Source organism: Thamnophis sirtalis, unplaced genomic scaffold (genome assembly GCF_051295495.1).
Source record: "Thamnophis sirtalis isolate CommonGarterSnake01/CBP01778 unplaced genomic scaffold, rThaSir2_p1.2 scaffold_2, whole genome shotgun sequence".
Lineage (NCBI taxonomy): Eukaryota > Metazoa > Chordata > Lepidosauria > Squamata > Natricidae > Thamnophis > Thamnophis sirtalis.
The window spans coordinates 106,255,651-106,272,558 of record NW_028261382.1 but is presented as its reverse complement, the minus strand read 5'-3'; the positions used below and the strand labels follow the sequence as shown (position 1 = coordinate 106,272,558).

Below are 16,908 nucleotides of genomic sequence, written 5' to 3'. Positions count from 1 at the left end.
CCTGGAAGACTGAGAATCTTTACAGACACCAAGTATGCTATTTCTGAACAGGAAGGTAGCCTGCAAATCTAATTGAAAAGGTGCTTCTGGTCACTGAAACCATCAATCAAATCAGCTCCTGAAACAAATTGAAAATGTCCCCTGGGTCAAAATGTCAGAAGAGCTAGATATCTCTCTTCCATTGACCTAATAAAACGAGCTTCTTCGATGCCGGCATTCACCTGTTCTGAATTATCTTCCCTCCATGCAGGGTAGACAGCCCAATTTGAATTGTCCCAGTTGCATTAAAAGCACAGAAGACCAACCTGATTCTACAAACTGAAGGGACACCTAGAACTGGATCACTTAGATGACCAGACTGAAGCAGCAGATCCCTCCACATCTAATTCAGGGGCTGCCACAAAGACTAGAGAGTCAAGCTATTCCCCAAAGCACCTGAGGGTAAAACAAGAAGCAATGGGTGGAAACCTATCAAGGAGAGAAGCAATTTAGAACTAAGGATAAATTTCTTGACAGATAGAACAATTCATCAGTGGAACAACTTGCTTCCAGAAGTTGTGAATGCTCCAACACTGGACGTTTTTAAGAAGATGTAGGATAATCATTTGTCTGAAGTGGTATAGGGTTTCCTGCCTAAGCAGGGGGTTGGACTAGAAGACCTCCAAGGTCCCTTCCAACTCTGTTATTCTATTCTATTCTATTCTACTCTACTCTACTCTACTCTACTCTACTCTACTCTACTCTACTCTACTCTACTCTACTCTACTCTACTCTACTCTAATTGCACTAATCTTTTCTCCAGAAGCTATGGGTGCTCCATCACTGGATGTTTTTTTAAAAAAAAGAAGAGATTGGATAACTATTTGTCCAGAATGGTGTAGAGGGTTGGACTAGAAGATCTCAAAAGTCCCTTCCAACTCTGTTATACTCCATTCTACACATTAAACAGATAAATCACATCCATGCTAGAAAGAAAACCTTGTGCGTTTCCCACCAAAGGTAGAAGGCAAATGTTCCTCTCGCACATATGTGCTAGTTGTTCATGACTCTAGCGGGTGGTGCTCATCTCTGTTTCAAAGCCAAAGAGTCAGCATTGTCCAAAGATGTCTCCATGGTTATGTGGCCATCATGACTAAACGCTGAAATCGTATGGAACACTGTGCCACCAAAGTTCCTATTTTTCTACTTGCATTTTTACATGCTTTAAAACTGCTAGGTGGGCAGAAGCTGGGACAAGTTAACGGGAGCTCACTCTGTTACGTGGCACTAGGGATTTGAACCACCAAACTGCCAACCTTTTTGATTGACAAGCTCAGTGTCTTAGCCACTGAGCTACCGTGTTCCTCGTTTCCCTCCCACCAAAGCTGTTATTAAGAAGCAAGTGACAATCACTTTCAAGGTTTCTCAAACACCTTCTTCTCTCTCTTCTCTGTGATGCCTCTTACCTGTTACCTGTGTAGGTGAAATCTTCCAGCAGTTCTTGGGGAATCAGGTGAAGTCCAGCCCTTCAGATTAGACTCAAAGCCAGCATGTAAAGCTAACCACCAACCAAATCCAATCAGAGTGTGGGGCAGGTTTCAAAAGCAGAAGACAGCTGGGAAAAAAAATGTTCTCTTCTATCCATAAAAGTTAAAGGCACTCCTTACAATTTCTTCTTTTTTAAAAAAAACACACAAAAAAACAGATTGAAAGAGAAATGGCAAGAGAGAGAGGAAGGAGGCAGCCTCTGGACTCAAAAGATTTTGCACCCTGTCTCAATGTCCCTCTTGCTCTGAGTGAAGCTAACTTTGGAAAGATGCAAAGGGAAAAAAATAAGCAGAGAGTCAAGCAAGATTTTGGGAGGGGTCAGTGGGAGGAATGAGGGTGTGTAAACGGAGGTGGGGGTGGAGGCTGGAGGGCTGAAGTGGAATTTAAGGAGAAAGGGAGAAGGGAGAGAATATAGGTAAATGTTTCAACTTGCAACCTTGAATACATTTCTCTCTCTCTCTCTCTCTCTCTCTCTCTCTCTCTCTCTCTCTCTCTCTCTCTCTCTCTCTCTCTCTCTCTCTCTCCCCTCCCTCTCCCCCTCCCTCTTTCTTCTTTCTTTCTTTCTTTCTTTCCTTCCTTCCTTCCTTCCTTCCTTCCTTCCTTCCTTCCTTCCTTCCTTCTTTCTTTCTTTCTTTCTTTCTTTCTTTCTTTCTTTCTTTCTTTCTTTCTTTCTTTTTGGAAAGTCCAATTTCATGCAGTGGTTTTTTTTTTGTTTTTTTTTTACCATTCCTGTAAAAAAAAAGTCCTGTTAAGAAGATGAGCATGTAGATGTTCTCACATATTGACCTGAACTCCAGGTCTGACCACTTTTCGTAAGTTTTTTGACATTGCCATCTTCTGGGGTGTTTCTTGAGCCGCCTGTTTTAGCCTCTGATGGGGGAATTGCCTCTTATCCAGATACTGGCCAGCTCTGATTCTGTGGAGTTTTTCAAGATCTGGTAAAATTGCAAATCATATATAGACAGTGGCAGTGGTGGGTTTCAATTTTTTTTAGAACCTATTCTGTAGGTGTGGCCTCTTTTGTGGGAGTGGCCCGGAGGTCATGTGACTGGGTGGGAGTGGCTTCATGGTCATGTGACTGGATGGGAGTGGCTTCGCGGTCATGTGACTGGGTGGGCATGGCCAAGTTGGAAAATGTAGTGAAACTCACTTAACACTTGCTTAGCAATCAAAATTTTTGGCTCAATTGTGATCATAAGTTCTCTCTCTCTCTCTCTCTCTCTCTCTCTCTCTCTCTCTCTCTCTCTCTCTCTCTCTCTCTCTCTCTCTCTCTTTCTTTCTTTCTTCCTACTTTCCTTCTTGTGTCTCTCTCCCCCACTTATTTTCTTTTCTTTTCCTTCCTTCCTTCCTCCTTCCTTCATTCCTTCCTTCCTTCTTTCCTTCTTATGTCTCTCTCCCCCATTTTCTTTCTTTCTTTCTTTCTTTCTTTCTTTCTTTCTTTCTTTCTTTCTTTCTTTCTACTTTCCTTCTTGTGTCTCTCTCCCCCACTTATTTTCTTTTCCTTCCTTCCTTCCTTCCTTCCTTCCTTCCTTCCTTCCTTCCTTCCTTCCTTCCTTCCTTCTTAAAGCTGTCAAGTTACAAGACCCTTGCACCCCTAACCCTTTAGAAAGAAAAACCCCAGGGGTGTTCAAACTTGACAGCTTTAAGACTTGTGGACTTCAACTCCCAGAATTCCTCCTCTCGCTCTTCATCTTGATGAAGTGTGGGGAGGGAGCTGGAACCGGTTCTAAACGTCACTGTAGATTTGTGGAACCTCTTCTATAGAAGAGGTTAGAACTGGCAGGAACCCACTCCTGGGACAACCCCATCAAGAGGGAGACATGCCTATTCTGAAGATGCTGCATTGGCTGCCTCTTGGCTTCTGGGTCCAATTTAAAGTACTAATCAGTGGCATTTACCACCAGTGAGAATAGCAAAAATGTTTCCCAAACTGTTCACCAGAGTGCTGGAAACGTAGCCAGGCCCATGGAATATTTAACCATACACGGAGGACGTGTACAGCAGCAAAAAAAATATTGGATAAGAATAAAAAAACTGGCTGGAAGAGATAACTGCAGAATCAATAGAACTGAAACCAGAACTATTTCTATTAGGGATAATTACAAGGAATTATGAGGGGAAAAAATTCAATACTTAATACTACATGTAATGACTGCAGCAAGAATCACAGACGCACAAAACTGGAAAAGCAAAAATACACCAACAGAAGAAAATGTGATTTTAAAAAAAGGATTAGAACGCACTGAAATAGAGTTTAGAGTTTAGAGTTTTATTTCATTTGTATGCCGCCCTTTTCCCTAAGGGGACTCAAGGCGGCTCACAACTCAAAGAAGGGAAGGGGGGATACAGACAGTTTAACAACAACACAAAACAATACATAGTTAAAAAGCACAACAATCATACCATTCGAAAGGGGGCGACGAATCTTTAGCCCCAGGCCTGTCGGAACAGCCAGGTTTTAAGGGCTATGCGGAAGGCCTGGAGGGTGGTGAGGGTATGAATCTCCACGGGGAGTTCGTTCCAGAGGGTCGGAGCAGCCACAGAGAAGGCTCTCCTCCGGGTAGTCGCCAGTCGACACTGGCCGGCGGATGGAATTCGGAGGAGGCCTAGTCTGTGGGATCTGATTGGTCTAGTGGAGGTAATTGGCAGCAGTCGGTCTCTCAAGTACCCAGGTCCAATACCATGAAGGGCTTTATAAGTGACGACTAGCGCCTTGAAGCGTATCCGGAGACCGATCGGTAACCAGTGCAGCTCGCGGAGGATAGGTGTAACGTGGGTGTACCGAGGTGCACCCACAATCGCTCGCGTGGCTGCATTCTGGACGAGCTGAAGTCTCCGAATGCTCTTCAAGGGCTGCCCCATGTAGAGCACAATGGACAGACTCTCGAAAGAAATAAAAGACAAAGAAGAATCTGACTATTACTTAGTATGGAATTTATGGGACAAATGGCTAGAGGAAAGATGCAAACAATAAGAAAGCATTAAAGGGGGGGGGGAGATTAAGAAATTAGAAAACGATTCTAAAACTGCATCATTGATAAGAGGGAGGGGAAATGTAAGACAGATTGAATATCAAATAGTACAGAATAATAGTTATAAGAGAAATATATGTACATAGAACAATATAAGATGTATTGTATAGAAATAAGTACCTTGAAAAATTGAAAAAGAATCTGCTAAAATAGAATTTCCTTGGCAATGTCTAAATCAGTGTTTCTCAACCTTGGCAACTTGAAGATGTCCGGACTTCAACTCCCAGAATTCCCCAGCCAGCGAATGCTGGCTGGGGAATTCTGGGAGTTGAAGTCCGGACATCTTCAAGTTGCCAAGGTTGAAAAACACTGGTCTAAATGACCAAGATTGGAGGGTCAGGGGCCATTTCAATAAGTCTACAGTGCCATCTTCTGGATAGTGTACAACAATGCAAGTCACCTGAATCTAAATTGTGACCTTTCATCAATCAAAAATTCAGAACAGTATGGAATGGAATAGAATGGAATGGAATGGAATGGAGGAGAGGAGGGGAGGGGAGGGGAGGGGAGGGAAGAGAAGAGAAGAGAAAGAGAAGAGAAGAGAAGAGAAGAGAAAGAGAAAGAGAAAGAGAAAGAGAAAGAGAAAGAGAAAGAGAAAGAGAAAGAGAAAGAGAAAGAGAAAGAGAAGAGAAGAGAAGAACTTTGAAGGTTTTCTAGTCCAAAACCCTGCTCAAGCAGGAGACCCTATACCATTTCAGAAAAGTGGCTGGCCAATATCTTCTTAAAAGTCTTGGTGATGGAGCACCCCAAATCTCCGAAGGCGAGCCATTCCACCCAATTGTTCTCACCATTAGGAAATTTCTCCTTAGCTCTAGATTTCTTTTCTCCTTGATTAGTTTCCATCCATTGTTTCTTGTTCTTCTTTGGAGAACAGGTTGACCCCCCCCTCATCTTTGTTTGAGCCCCTCAAACACTGGAAGACTGTTATCATATCTCCCTTGGTCCTTCTTTTCACTAGGCTAGGCAAACCCAAGAGATAAAAGGTAGATGGGTTAATACCAACATTCAATGCTTTGCATCAAATTGCATTGGAATTTTACAGAGTCATTGCAAAGCCTTTCCCAATGAAGCTTTAAAAGGCAGTTGTTGTTGGGGGCGATATGCTGACTCTGTACACCGCTTAGAGAGGGCTGAAAGCCCTATGAAGCGGTATATAAGTCTAACTGCTATTGCTATTGCTATTACTATCTGCTTTGCTTGTTATTTTGTTTAATGTACTAGCAATGTAAGTCTTTTCTTCCTGTGCCTTTATTTTGTTCTTCACTTGGTCTTTCTTGTACGCCAGTTTTGGTCTCTCCAGTACTCAGCATACTATACTCCTGGTATAGTATTACTATATTTTGTCATATAGTCAACCAGATGTTGAGACTGGTGGTGCAGTGGTTGCAATGTAGTACTACAGACTTCTTTTGCTGACTGTGGACTGGCTGAAATTTGGCAGTCTCACCAGGCTCAAGGTTGACTCAGCCTCCCGTCCTTCCGAGGTGGGCAAAATGAGGACCCAGATTGCTTGGGGCAATATTCTGACCAGGGGTGGGTTTCAGGCAGTTCGCGGCGGTCCCCGGGAACCGGTTGGTCGGCGAACCTGGAAGTAAGTAACTTCCGGGAACGCCGAAGGATCCACCCGCCCGTCCGCATTTCTTATCCGGTTTTGACGAGTTCTGCGCTTCCACGCATGCGCAGAATGCATACTGCGCCTGCACGATCCTCCAGGAGCAGCTGGAGCATTGCACAGGCGCTAGTACGCATGCATGCACTGCGCGCATGCACGAGGACGCCACCGGCCCCGTTCCAACCGAACCGGTTGGAACGGGGCGAGAAACCCACCCCTGATTCTGACTCTGTAAAACCACTTAGAGAGAGCTGTAAAGCACCGTGAAGCAGTCGATCAGTTTACGTTCTTTTGCTATTATTGTGCAAAGACAAGAGTCATATCTTCTTATCACTTAATGTTCACATAATGTCTAGTTGCATGAAAAGATCTGCTTTTTGACCCAAAACGGATATGCAAAGATATGCCTATCACAGCTTGCTATTCTGACATTAAATACTATGAGTTATCAAACAACACATCTGTCAGTTTTTCCTTGATACATGAAATTTTAGACATAGCTGACAAAGCAGAGTATGGGAGGAGCCTACTGCTCTTCATATGTTGAAGTACAGTTAGCTTGTACAGGGCACAAATGGATCACATTTTCTTTGCAGCTCCTTCTGCTTTGGCCATCATCGGTCGTTTCATCCATCAATAACATGAGGTGTTAATCTTCTTCTCACCAACTTTGAAGACCTTGGACCAATAGGTAAGAATAGGCAAGATGTCTGGAAGAAGTAATGTAATTTAGGCATAAGCAACTGCAAAAATATATTCCACTAAACTAGTCATTACTGCACCTGCTTTTTCATAATTTGGGATGATATTTATATGTTGCCTAAAATGTGACTTCTTTTTCCTGTAATGCTGGCCATCAAGGTGCAAATTAAATTATCTGGAACTCCAGTTTTAAGAGTTCTGATATAACAACGATTTTCCAAAATTTCTCCATTTTAGCTCACTCAACCTTATTTTTCAAAACTGGTTGTCACAGTCAGCCAGATGTTTGGACTGGATTTGGCACTTTTATCCAACATCAAGTCCTTCCCAAAGACTTGGGATAGCCAGATGTTGATCTTTCATGGTGTTACAGATATCATTGCAGGATGTAAACTGTTCTGAGTAAAGCTGGCTTTTGCAATTGACGCTCAAGTTGTTTCACAATTGCACCCAAAGCATCTATTACTAGTACTAGTACTAGTACTAGTACTAGTACTACTATTGGTCAAAATGTTGGCTCATTCAGTACACAAAGAGGTTAGATATGAAGATGTGACAATTACTGATGGATTATTTAAACCAAACTGCTCTCTTTTCTTCAAACTTCCATTCTAAAAGAAGATATTATTGGAGCATTAGAAAAGTCTCTTGATGAATTTCAGCCTGGCAAAAGTGAAGGCTACATCAGACGATTAGGATTGTAATGCTACCAAAGTTTTCTACGAATATCAAATCATATTTGACTATTCTGAAAGTATCATTTTCTCAGTTGCATTCATCATCTCCTGTATTGGAGTCCCCTTAAATGGACTTGTAATCTGGCTACTTGGCTTCCAAATTAAGATAAATCCTTTCACAGGGTCGATTCTTAATTTAGCTATTGCCGATTTTGGATTTCTCATATTAATGACTATAAATTGCATTCAAAGTTTTATCAGTTTTATAGAGCGAGGAATTGCCTGGTTATTTGTCTTTTCTCCCTTCAATGTTACCTATATCAATGGTCTATTTCTTCTGGCCGTCATCAGCTTTGGCTGGTGTGTTGCTGTCCTCTTCCCTATCTGGCATCACTACTCCTGGACAAAATGTTTGTCCTCTGCTATCTGTGCTCTCCTCTGGATCATGTCTTCTCTCCTGGTTGGAATTCATTACATTATGGGATATTTATTTTGGAAACTCCATTTGGATGTGACTGCTATGATTTGCCTTCCATTGATCACAACATCTGCTGTGACCCTATTCATCAAAATAGGTCTTAAACCCAAACAAGCATGGAAGACTTTTAGTGATGATCTTAATAACTTTCTCTGTTTCCTTATTCTTACTCTTCCATTAGATATCTACGTGTTCATGACTCAGTGGGAGGGTGATCAAGGGAGAAAAAGCTGTGTGGGACTTGTATGGGCATGTAGATAGATAGATAGATAGATAGATAGATAGATAGATAGATAGATAGATAGATAGATAGATAGATAGATAGATAGATAGATAGATATAGATGACAGACAGATGGACAGACAGACATATAGATAGTTATGGATGATAGGTAGAGATGGATGGAGCTTGTGGGAAGATAGATAGATGATAGATCAGTAAGTAGGTTGGTAGCAGGTAGGGGGTTGGGTAGGTAGGGAGGGAGGGAGGGAGGGAGGGAGAGAGAGAGAGAGAGAGAGAGAGAGAAAGAGAGAGAGATGGAGATGGATGGATGGATGGATGATGGATGGATGGATGGATGGATATAGGGATGATAGGTATGTATGTAGGTAGACTAGACTAGACTAGACTAGAATAGAATAGAATAGAATAGAATAGAATAGAATAGAATAGAATAGAATAGAATAGAGTTGGAAGACCCCTTGGGGGTCTTCTAGTCCAATCTCCTGCTTAGGCAGGAAACTCTATATCATTTCAGACAAATGGCTATCCAATATCTTCTTAAAGACTTCCAGTGTTGGGGCATTCACAACTTCTGGAAGCAAGTTGTTCCCTGATTAATTGTTCTAACTATTAAGAAATTTCTCCTCAGTTCCAAGTTCCTTCTCTCCTTGATCAGTTTTCACCCATTGCTTCTTGTCCTGCCCTCAGGTGCTTTAGAGAATAGCTTGTCTCCCTCTTCTTTATGACAGCCCCTGAGATATCGGAACACAGCTATCATGTCTCCCCTAGTCCTTCTTTTCATTAAACTAGACATACCCAGTTCCTGCAACCGTTCTTCATATGTTTTAGCCTCCAGTTCCCTGATCCTCTTTGTTGCTCTTCTCTGCACTCTTTCTATAGTCTCAGCATCTTTTTTACATAGTGGCGACCAAAACATCCAAGGTGAAGGAAGTCAAGGAAGCTGAGCAGGGGTGACCAAATATTTGGGAGGGTATACATGCAGACGGGTTAGGGGAAGGTTGTCAGCACCAAGAAAGCCCTCATGCGAGCCATGTGGATTCTGGCATGGATGGCTAGAATTCCAAAGAGGGGTTATAGTAACATGGTCATAATTTTGAATGGTCCATGAAAGAATGGTCATAAGTCAGCGATGATATGAGGTTTATGAGCAGATGTTCATGGTAAAACATCTCAGATGAGTGGACCAGTCCAATTGAAATATAAAACTATTTCCCTTTTCTTTCCAGTTGCCTAGGGTCATGGGACGTCTTCTTCTACAGTCACAGTTGATGATTATTGTGCAAAGACAAGAATCAGAGTGTCTTATCACTTGATGTTCACACAACGTCTAGTTGCATGTGACTTGCATGAGAAAGGAACACAAGTTTTCCTGTCCTAGATTAGATATGCAAAATCTGCAAAGATTTGCTTATCCGTGCTAGCTACTCCAACGTTAAATGCTATGAATTATCAAGCAACACATCTGCCCGTTTGTCTTTGATGTGTCATATTTTGGACATAAAAATATGGAGGGGGGGAGTCTTCATTTGCTGAAGTACAATTAGCTTGACCAGGACAATCACATTTTCTCTGCAGCTTCTTCTGCTTTGGCCATCATTGGTCCCTCCATCAATAACATACGATATTAATCTTCTCAACAACTTTGAAGACCTTGGACCAATAGGTAAGGATTGGTAAGAGGTTTGGAAAAACTGATCTAATTCAAACATAAGTGAAGAGAGAAATATTTGTCTATTAAACCTCCACCTGCTTTTTCATTATTTTGGTGATGTTTATATGTTGAGAGTTGCCTAAAACTCAACTACTTTTTCCTGTAATGCTGACTATCAATGTACAAATTAAATTATCCACAACTCCAATTTTAAGGATCATGATATAAAAATGAGTTTCTCCAATTTTATTTTTCAACCATTTTGTTAAAGTTTTTTTTATGACAAAAGTTCTTTTAAAAAAATTTAAAATTTCCAAATAGCAAGGTAGCCGTTTGGGTATTGCTCCAAGGGCTCCAACTACAATTGGGACAACAGATGATTTCTTTTTCCACAGTCGCCCAACTTCAATTTGCAAGTCCCGGTACTTTGTGATATTTTCTTGCTGTTTATCTTCAATTCGTGCATCTCCAGGTATTGCAATGTCAATGAACCATACTTTTTTCTTTTCAACTATTGTTATGTCAGGTGTGTTGTGGGCCAAGTGCCTGTCAGTCTGAATTCTGAAGTCTCACAAGATCTTGACTTTCTCATTCTCTAAAACCTTCTGAGCCTGATGTTCCCAGTGGTTTTTGCTATACTCAAATCCAAACTTTTGGCACAATTTCCAGTGAACGATCTTAGCAACGCGGTCATGGCACTGTAGGTAGTCAGTTTGTGAAATTTTGCTGCACCCACTGATCAAGTGGTCGACTGTCTCAGCTTTCTCATTACAGAGGCAACATTTGCTTTTGGTGGTAACATTCTGAATTTTTGCCTTCATGTAGTTTGTGGCTAACTCTTGTTCTTGAGCTGCCAAAATAAAGCTTCCTGTTTCTTTTTCCAGTGCTCCTGATCTTAACCAGTTCCAAGTTAGCTTTTGGTCAGCTTTGCCTTCAATACTTTTCAAGTATTGGCTATACATAGCTTTGTTTTTCCAATTTTCAGCTCACTTCTCAATTACTTCTTTCTTATATTCAGCTTTTGACTTAGTTTTCTTTAAATGGCCTCCTTTATTTACTTCCTTAATCAGTGGTTTTTCACTTTTCTGGATGTAATCATTCAAGCTGTGTTATTCTTCTTCCACCATCTGTTTTACTTGTAGGTGTCCTCGACCACCCTCTATTCTTGGTAGATATAATCGGTCAATCTCACTTTTAGGGTACAAAGCAGGATTCATTGTCATAAGCTTCCTTGTTTTTCTGTCCAAATTGTCCAACTCCATCTGGGTCCAGTCAATTATCCCTGCATAATATCGAATCACAGGTATAGCCCGGGTATTTATGGCTTTTATGATGTTTCCTCCACTCAATTTGGACTTTAATATCTTGCAAATTTGTAGAATGTACTTGGCTGAAGTTAATTCTTTGACTTTATTATTCATTAAGTCAGAGGCCTCCAAAATCCCCAAGCACTTGTAGATTTCTTCTGGTTTTACTGCCTTTATCATTCCTTCATTCTCATGTTCTATTCCATCATCTTCTATGACCTTGCCTGCTTTGTTTGCCATTGTTGCACATTTGTCAATTCCAAACTGCATACCAATGTCTTGGCTAAATTCTTTTGTGCTTTCAGTTAATAAATTCAGTTCAGCTTTTGTTTTGCCAAACAGCTTCAAATGATTCATGTACACCAAGTGCGATATTTTAAGTCCTTTCTTTGCCAATTTGTATCCATAGTTCATCTTCTTCAAAATGATTGTCAGTGGTAGCATTGAGAGTACAAAAAGTAGGGGTGAAAGGGAATCGTCCTGGAAAATGCCTCGTTTAATTTCAACTTCACCCAGTACTTCTTCATTAGTTATAAGCTTCTTTTTCCAGAGGTTAATTGAAGTTTCCATGAATTTTTGTTTGTTGCTGCTGATGCCAAAGATTTTCAGGCATTTCTTGATCCAACTATGGGAAACTGAATCAAATGCTTTCTTATAGTCTATCCAAGCCATGAACAGGTTGGTTCATATTTTCTACGAATTCTTTTGGATTAGTTTGTCAATTAGCAGTTGGTCCTTTGTTCCTCTTGAATTTTTGCAGCATTCCTTTATGTTCAACAGCAGGCAAGTTCTTTCTTTTGAAATATCCATAAATTTGGTTTGCAATGATACCAGTAAGGAGCTTGTATGTTGTTGGCAAACAGGTGATTGGCCTATATTTTCCAGGATCATTTCCTTTTTCTTTATCTTTTTGTATCAAAAATGTCCTCCCAGTTTTCATCCATTGATTATTTTCAGGTGTTTTTAACATCTGGTTCATTTTTAGCAATAGCAATAGCAGTTAGACTTATATACCACTTCATAGGGCTTTCAGCCCTCTCTAAGCAGTTTACAGAGAGTCAGCATATTGCCCCCAACAATCTGGGTCCTCATTTTACCCACCTCGGAAGGATGGAAGGCTGAGTCAACCCTGAGCCGGTGAGATTTGAACCGCTGAACTGCTGACCTAGCAGCAGCCTGCAGTGCTGCATTTAACCACTGTGCCACCTTGGCTCATTTGGGCTGCCAATCTTTTCTGCACACTTGTAAGTGCCTTTAAGCAGAAGCCATGTAACTCATCTGGTCCAGGTGTAGTCCAGTTCTTCACTTTTCTTGACTGTCTTTGCACCATTTCTTTTGTTATTTTCACATCTTTCATTTTATGTACTTTAGTAGAATCCTCAATCTTTTTGATCCATTTTGCATTTTCGTTGTGCTTCTTGTTGTTTTCCCACAATATCTTCCAGAATTTCAAAGCTTTCTCTTTATCAGGCTTTTCATTTGTTGTTACTCCATCTCCACTTTCTAAGCTCTTATAAAACTGGTGCTGATTTGCTCTGAACTGTAAGTTTTCCTTGAATTGAGTTACTCGGTTTTCATATCTTTTAATCTTTTCAGCAATGGCAAGAACCCTCTGCTTCAGCTCTTCAATTACTATTACAATCTCTTTATTCTCCAAATCGTATCTTGCTTCCAGGCTGCTTTTGACCTGCTTGTTCTTTAGTTGATCTTGCCTTAGGTTCTTCAAGTTGCTCAAGTCTCCATGAAATTTTTTGATCTTCAATTCCAAATGAATTTTCCATTTAGGCTTCCTCTTCTTGCCTCTTTGGTTCTTTTCTATTTTCAAACCCAATTCTTTCTCTCGTGTTTGTTCTTCAGTGCTTCCTTGTTCTTTATTTTCATCCATTTCAGCATCCTCTTCTTCCCTTTCTTCCTCAGTTTGCTTTTGAGTCTGCAAATCATTCTTGATGTTACTCTTCTTTGTTGGTATACTCAGACCATTAGTTGCTTTCTCTTCGATTCCTATTAATTCTGCTGTAGTGAAAAATTTGTGGCTTAGAATTACATGTCATTGGTCCATTAGCCTTTGTTCACTGATATCACAATCCGTGTGGTTCATCTTCCAAACCTGATACATTCATTTTTGAAATCCATGTTTTGCTGTGTCAGACTGATAGTAAGCTTTCATAATAGAGATGTTTTCTTCTCTAGGCCAGATTTTTCACATTTTCGCTTTTTCTTCCAGCTCCTGGTAGCCTAGCAGAGGGAGCTGAGCCCTGTAGCTCATTTTGCGCCGAATGCCCAGGAGCCATAGCATCCAATGGAACGCTTGTTAATCCGGGTGACGGTTCAGCCAGCATAAATTTCATTTTTTTTTGTATTCACCATGTTTTAATTTTTTTGTTTTTGTTTTTGCCATTTCCATTTCCATTTCCATTGATATTGTTATTGTTATTATATATTTTATTCATTAAACATGAAACTCAGTCAAGTGAACAATTAAAAATGCATCACAAATATAATTGACTGGTGTTAATGGTTGATATGGGATGCTGCCAGTGTCCTAGGTAACAACTAAATACCATATTAAAATATGTGATGATGATGATGATCATCATCATCATCATCAGTCCAAAAGTTGACTCAGCCCATACACAAAGATGCTTAGATATGACAATATGACAATTATTGATGAATTATTTAATCCAATCTGCTCTTTTTTTTTTCTTCAAATAGGAACTTCCATTCTAATAGAAGAGATTATTGGAGCATTATAAAAGTCCCTTGGTGAATTTCAGCTTGGCAGACATGAATGCTACAGAAGAGTATCCGAACTATAATACTACCAGCTATTTCTACGAAGATAAAAAGATGTCAGATTATAACGAAGATCAAATTTTGTTATATTATTCTCGACGTATCTCTTTCTCAGTTGTACTCACCATCTGTTCTATTGGAGTCCCATTAAATGGAATTGTTATCTGGCTACTTGGCTTCCAAATTAAGAGAAACCCTTTCACTGTGTTGATTCTTAATTTAGCTATTGCCGACTTTGGGTTTCTCGTATTTATGACTATACATTGCATTGAACGTTTGATACACATTTTAGGGCCAGGAGTTTTGGGGCTATTTTTCTTTTGTTTTTTCCATGTTACATATATCAGTGGTCTATTTCTTCTGACAGCTATCAGCGTTGACCGGTGTGTCTGTGTCCTCTTCCCAATCTGGCATCGCTGTTCCCGGCCAAAATATTTGTCCTCTGCTGTCTGTGCCTTCCTCTGGATCATCTCTTTCCTCCTGGTTGGAATTCTGCAACTTGTGAAATATGCGTTTATGTATGATAAAATCTTCACAAATCTCCATTTTATTGTCACTGCTGTGTTTTGCCTTCCGGTGATATCAATCTCTTCTGTGATCCTGTTCATCAAAATATGTATTAAATCCCAACAGATCAAACGGAGAAGACTTTTAGTGATGATCTTAATTACTTTTCTCTGTTTCATTATTCTTACTCTTCCGTTACATATCTATCTGTTTGTTACTTCTTTTCTTAACAAGAACAATTCGTTTGATATTAATGAACTGGCTCTCTACTTAGATCCGAGTGCTTCCCTCAACAGCACTGTTAACCCTGTGATCTATTTCCTGGTTGGGAGAAAGAAAAGAGCTCGGACGAGGGAGAGCATCAAGGTTTTTTTCCAAAGAGTCTTCAGAGAAGATGAAGCTCCTGAAATCTGATAAACGTATACCGACATAATTTTACAGCCTCTCTAAATGCAATATTTTAGCTTTTCATTACTGCTGGATACCTTTTATGAATATGAAACTGTATCTTTTTTTGCTACAGAAATAAAGAATAACAAAGATTTGTTTGCCTAAAAAAAAAATAAAGCTATCAAAGTTCATGTTGAAGATTGGGGAAAGAGGTGGGAAACGAGAATTTGTCCTCCTAAGTTTGCATTAACAGAATCGCACTGTCATTAGATGTGGCAACTCCCTGCTGGCTTCCTGCAACCGAGATCATTGGGGAAGCTGGCTGGAAGTTGGCAGTCCCAGCCACTCAGGTGAGAAAGTGGCTGCTGCCAGGTGAGGTGAGACTCTGGAATTCTTAGGCTGGCAGTCGCATCAGTGAGCTCTTAAGGAGATACTCTGCACTAGGAAAGAGGGATGAAAATGTAGGCAGAGGCAGAGAAAGACATAAAAATCAGGTGAGGAGGAGGAGAAGGAGGAGAAGAAGGAGAAGGTGGAAGAAGAAAAGGAGGAGAATAAGGAATAATTAGATTTCCCTGTTCTCTAATACCAATTTCTCTTGACAGTTTACAAGTATCTTTTTTATATGTTTATGGTTTTTTACACCCATTGTATTCATATATGTTGTTTTACTCAATTATTGTTCCACATTGTGTGTGATGGGCAAATAAGGAAAAAAGGTTGCAAACAAGACAGGAAGAGAAGCACCCAAATGCCAAAAACCTAAAAGAGGTCTTTCATCACACACACACAAACACACACACACACACACACACAAACACACACACACACACACACACTAAAATGTAACAATAAGCAACAAGAAGAAAGGAGTAATAGAAAGAAAGAAAGAAAGAAAGAAAAAGGCTGAAGGTTTGACACCCATGCTGTAGCATAAAGAGGAATTTGCATTAACTTACCCTGATTCCCTGAAAATAAGACCTCCCTAGATAATAATCCGAATTTGACTTTTGAGTGCATGCGCTAAAATAAGCCATCCCTGAAAATATGGCAGCACAGCAACAGCCATGAGGTGACCACGCTCGCCGTCTCCTGCATCTCAAAAATAATAAGGCCTCCCCAAAAATCAGGCCAAGCGTTTATTTCGGGGGACAAAAGAAAATAAGACCCTGTCTTATTTTGGGGAAAACATGGTATATCTTGGAGGTGAGAGATAAGACATTTGGCTGTGTAATTCATTTTCAGATTTTGTAGATAAGAGATCCTATGTCATGGATGTTTTTTAAAAATGCACATTGTGTGCTAACTTCCTAGATTCCTGGAAAGTCTCTTTCTCTTTTTTTTTTGCAATCTGTTTTTTTTTTATTTAAAAAAAAAATAACATTAAAAAAATGATCTCATCCATTACATACAGCATGTCGTTTGGTAACAAATGTTTTTGCATCCATATTCTCAATTACATTTACAATCACAGATTTTTCACCTAATATAACTAAATACCTCACTTTCATTGTACAATGTATATTCAATTAATATTTTTTTCAATAAACCTAACTCGCTTACATTCTTAATTGTCTGTTTAATAACAATATACCTTTATATAATCACAGATCCCAATATGAAAGAGATTTACCAATCATTTATATTTGTATATCACTGTTTTCAATTATGTATAATACCACCAATCAACTGTCGAGTATAGTTATGTTCATTATTGTCCTTGTACATCATACATTCAAATAAAGATGTTATTCCTTCATTTTTCAGTAAGGTAGTCTAAATACTCACTTCATATATGTACCAATGTTTGATTACTTCCTTATTAAAATTATTTATCAACAACAAGATATCTTTAGCCAAGGTGGCGCAGTGGTTAAATACAGCACTGCAGGCTACTGCTAGATCAGCAGGTCAGCGGTTCAAATCTCACCGGCTCAGGGTTGACTCAGCCTTCCATCCTTCCGAGGTGGGTAAAATGAGGACCCAGAT

The 16,908-nt window shown here is 39.9% G+C and overlaps 1 protein-coding gene and 1 pseudogene across 1 annotated transcript; both read left to right on the top strand.

Annotated features, from left to right (window-relative positions):
- The first annotated feature begins 7,524 nt into the window (after window positions 1-7,524).
- LOC148049113 (mas-related G protein-coupled receptor member H-like) lies at window positions 7,525-9,225 on the top strand (annotated as a pseudogene).
- Window positions 9,226-13,809: 4,584 nt separating this feature from the next.
- On the top strand, window positions 13,810-14,946 carry LOC148049112 (mas-related G protein-coupled receptor member H-like). The gene is made up of 2 exons (XM_087703562.1): window positions 13,810-13,845; window positions 13,963-14,946. The coding sequence occupies exons 1-2, from the start codon at window positions 13,810-13,812 to the stop codon at window positions 14,944-14,946; spliced, it is 1,020 nt and encodes a 339-aa protein (XP_087559688.1).
- The last annotated feature ends 1,962 nt before the right edge of the window (window positions 14,947-16,908 follow it).